This window comes from Glandiceps talaboti, chromosome 9, assembly GCF_964340395.1.
Source record: "Glandiceps talaboti chromosome 9, keGlaTala1.1, whole genome shotgun sequence".
In the NCBI taxonomy this organism is placed as follows: Eukaryota; Metazoa; Hemichordata; class Enteropneusta; family Spengelidae; genus Glandiceps; species Glandiceps talaboti.
Window position 1 is genome coordinate 11,991,046 of NC_135557.1, and position 4,260 is coordinate 11,995,305.

General features: G+C 37.9%; 1 protein-coding gene across 1 annotated transcript in view; it reads left to right on the forward strand.

Annotated features, from left to right (window-relative positions):
• The window catches only part of LOC144440067 (uncharacterized), an 8,658-nt gene extending 7,115 nt beyond the window's left edge, over window positions 1–1,543 (forward strand). The window contains exon 4 of the mRNA XM_078129311.1: window positions 249–1,543. Coding sequence (XP_077985437.1) covers window positions 249–707 — 459 coding nt within the window. The 3' untranslated portion in view covers window positions 708–1,543. The remainder of the gene's footprint in view (window positions 1–248) is intronic.
• Window positions 1,544–4,260: the final 2,717 nt, after the last annotated feature.

Below are 4,260 nucleotides of genomic sequence, written 5' to 3' on the forward strand. Positions count from 1 at the left end.
GCTTTTGGTTTTACAGATAGGGGGGGGTCAGTGACTTTTTGTCGGCCCGATTTAAGAAACCACCGCCCCCCCCCCCCCGCTGGAAAAACTGACCGGTCCCTTAGCGAGCATGTTGGGGTGCGCGCATGCATGCATGCATGTATATATATATGTTTGTGCGTATTTTATTTGTCTATCACTGATAACTAATTAATGCCTTGACCACGATGCCATTTAATCTGTGTATCTCACTGTTATTCTTTCTAAAGGCTAATGTTGCCATACCAACCAACGACAAAACATCTCGAAATCACACCGATGTCTCCTCGCTGACGAACGACGACTACTACTATCTGTCAGAGATAGTGCACATTTCTAAGAACGTGAGATTACAATACCAACAAGAAGTCCTTCTCAACGTGTCTTTCTGCGCAAACTCGGAAACATCTCAACGCTACACTATCAGTTCCGAGGTGTTCGGTACCGACGGTATCAGTGCATATACCCAGTACGTGTGCATCGCTTTACCGTGTGATGTTGACCTACCCAATGTTATAAAGAGTAACCCTTCCATGCTGCTCTCCAACACCGTCATTCTGACTACCACTACAGGTGAATACACCCATCTCTATGTCGTCGTTGTCAATTGGGGCGGCGACTACGACCCAACTGTCAAGCAGTTCGTCGGGGAGTTCCAGTATGTTGCAACTATCACCCGAAATCCGTAGACCGGAGAACGGATATGACTGCGCCCTTCTTTTGGGCAAACTTCGATTCAGTTTAAAATTAATTTGTTCCCACCTTTTTTATTTCTTCATTTGCTCCCTAATGTTATTTGTAAACACAAAATGAAGTTAAAATGATGGCAATGTAGATCACGTGTACTGATTTTTTTTTATTTCTAGTTTGCATATATAGTATTTGTTATGCCACGCATCAAATCAATCATAACCAAGATTAAAAGGGGATGTTACTTTGAAATTGGCGCCAATATGAAGTGTATGTGCCATTTCTATTTCAAGGTAACAGTGATTACTTATATACACTGGTAATCGGGCCTTCGGGTTTCTAAGACAGATGCAAACTATATCTATCGTTCTTTAATGTGGCAGTTACTGAGAAGTGGGTGCTAGAAGTTCCTCTGTTGTGCCATTCTAATCACCCTGTGGTCAAAATAGTGTAAACATTGGAAGTCCCAAAACACAACAGTGCAAGTTTATGGAATTTAAACTCTCTACGTATACTGAGACTATAATTAACATCCGTTCATTAGCTTATCGCTGTTGCATCAACATGTCGTGAAAATAGTTTTAGTCTATGTCTATTCTCAGACAACTATAGGAATTTTAGTAAACCGAAGGCTCAATTACCAGAGTAATTATTATCATCCGAATTATTATCATGAAAGAGTAACGCCATGACTTAAGTTTAAGTTATTGTAGCTAGGGAATTCAAAGTTGTGTATTCCTTTTGTATCCACTCACGAAAATGTGTATAAACATCTGCCTATATCTAACCATGCTATTCAGAATAAAGCAAAATGTGCATACACCTTGCATAATAATCTTGTGCGAATTCGTTTCTCATTTCTTTTTGAATCAATGAATATTAGTTATAGTCGTGTGGCATGACGTTTTACCTCTGTACGTGAACAACTTGATGTGATGATAAGGGATCTACAGTTACTGTAGAACTTGGAATGATTCATCCTGCATTGCGGCTGATGAGGCGCTATCATTATATCACGACTGCAAATTGTGCCCTCTACGACCAATCTGTCAGTTTAAATTCAACCTCCAGCTATATACTAATACATATGTGTGAGTATGTGTGTGTGTGTGTGTGTGTGTGTGTGTGTGTGTGCGTGCGAGTGTGTGTGGGTGTGTGCGTGCGCATGCATGCGTGCGTGCGTATATATATATATATATATATATATATATATATATATACACTAGTATATACACTAGTATATATACACTAGTGTATATATATATATATATATATATATATATACACTAGTATACATATACACATATTGTTATGAAGAAAGCCTCCTCATTTTCCCTTATCGTAGTTAACACCTTGGAGTAACTTGACCATATTCACAATTATATACATACTAACTACACGCCATCTATATATACTATAGAACTGGTAGTGTATGCCGCAGGGTTCAACCTGGATTGAAAGTGAAAGCTTCACCGCCAAGGGTGCTCTTAAAGTGCGCCCCCTACGACCAATCTTTCAGTCTACAGTACGGTACAATTTAAACTCTGAAATTCCCAGTCAAAAAGATATTTACCTAAGACTGTTTACAGCTAAAATTATGTAGGCTTGGTGTTTCACTCATGGGACATTACGTTTTCGACACAAAGATAGACATATTTCAACTGTACACTAACAATAACAGAGACACAACAAACACAGCAGGATCCTTTGCCCAATCACATTACGCGTTATCAAGTTGGGGCAGCTGATATTAGGGTTCAGTCCCAAAATTATATTGGATGGGATTTAATTTTCACAGCTGTATGTATGTATGTATGTATGTATGTATGTATGTATGTATGTATGTATGTATGTATGTGTGTGTATGTATGCATGTATGTATGTATGTATGTATGTATGTGTGTATGTATGTATGTCTTCCTCAACTCCCCGGGGAGCATACAATCCATTGCAGCCATTTAAGCGCATTGGATTAAAGCCTTCACATTGTAACCTCTATCCTACCAGGTACCCAGTTATACAGCTGGGTTGACTGAAGCACAGTCGTGGTTCAAATCTTGCCCAATGACTTTAGCCACTCAGAAACAAACAGCAGGCAGCGACGGGGCTCGAAAATGCAACCTGTAGATTCCAAGCCGGTCACGCTAACCATTCACCCATCATGACTCCACGGTACATACATGTACATACATGTATGTATGTATGTATGTATGTATGTATGTATGTATGTATGTATGTATGTATGTATGTATGCATGTATGTACCATGTGTATCTGTGTATGTTAAGTACACAGTGAACGACACACTACTGTACTTTGTGTTGTTGATAAATGTCCAGAATTTCAAGTCTCTTAATTGAATTACAAATCGAAGAACTAGACACCATCTTATTTGAAATGTAAATCTTAAAACCATGATAACAGACTGCAATCAATTGTACATTTGACTTTGAATGTAATCATTGTGTGTAAATATATGCATATTGTTTAATTTTGACAGAACCAGATACTACAACAGAAAATGGGGAAAGCGCCGACACCACAGGTACGACTATTACTTTTTGTGATGAGATGTGATGTGATTTGATGTGATGTGATGTGATGTGATGTGATGAGATGTGATGTGATGTGATGTGATGTAACGTGATGTGATGTGATGTGATGTAATGTAATGTGATGTGATGTGATGTGATGTGATGAAATGTGATGTTATGTTATGTGATTTGATGTGATGTTATGAAATGTGATGTGATGGGATATTATGTGATGTGATGTGATGTGATGTGATGTGATATGATGTGATGAAATGTGATATGATGTGATATAATGTAATGTGATGTGATGTGATGTGATGTGATGTGATGGGATGGCATGAAATGAGATGTGATGTGATGTAATGTGATATAATGTGATGAGATGTGATGTGATGTGATGTGATGTGATGTGATGAAATGAGATGGGATGGGATATGATGGGATCAGATGGGATGATGTGTGGTGCCGTTTGGTGTTACGTGACGTGACAAGACTTGACATGCGTGACGTGAAATGATGTGACAAGAAGTGATATGACAATGGGATTGGATGTGGTGTGGTGTCATGTGGTGTGATACAGTGTGATGTGATACAACATGCTTTGATGTGATGTGATGTGATGTGATGTGATATCATGTCATGTCATGTGATGATATGATGTGATATTATGTTATGTGACGTGATTTGATATAGTGATATTATATACCCTCTGTAATTTATTTACTCTTCATTTGGATTGCTTCAGTAAATTCTGTAGGAAAGTGTTCCAGTAATATTATCAATATACAAAAATAACCGCCCAACTTAGAGACACAAAGAGAGACTGACATGCAATCAAAGTGTCATTCATGGACATGCATGCATGCATACATACATACATACATACATACATACATACATACATACATACATACATACATACATACATATACATACATACATACATACATACATACATACATACATACATACATACATACATAGAAATGCATATGGAACTTATAAATCAGTCCGTATAA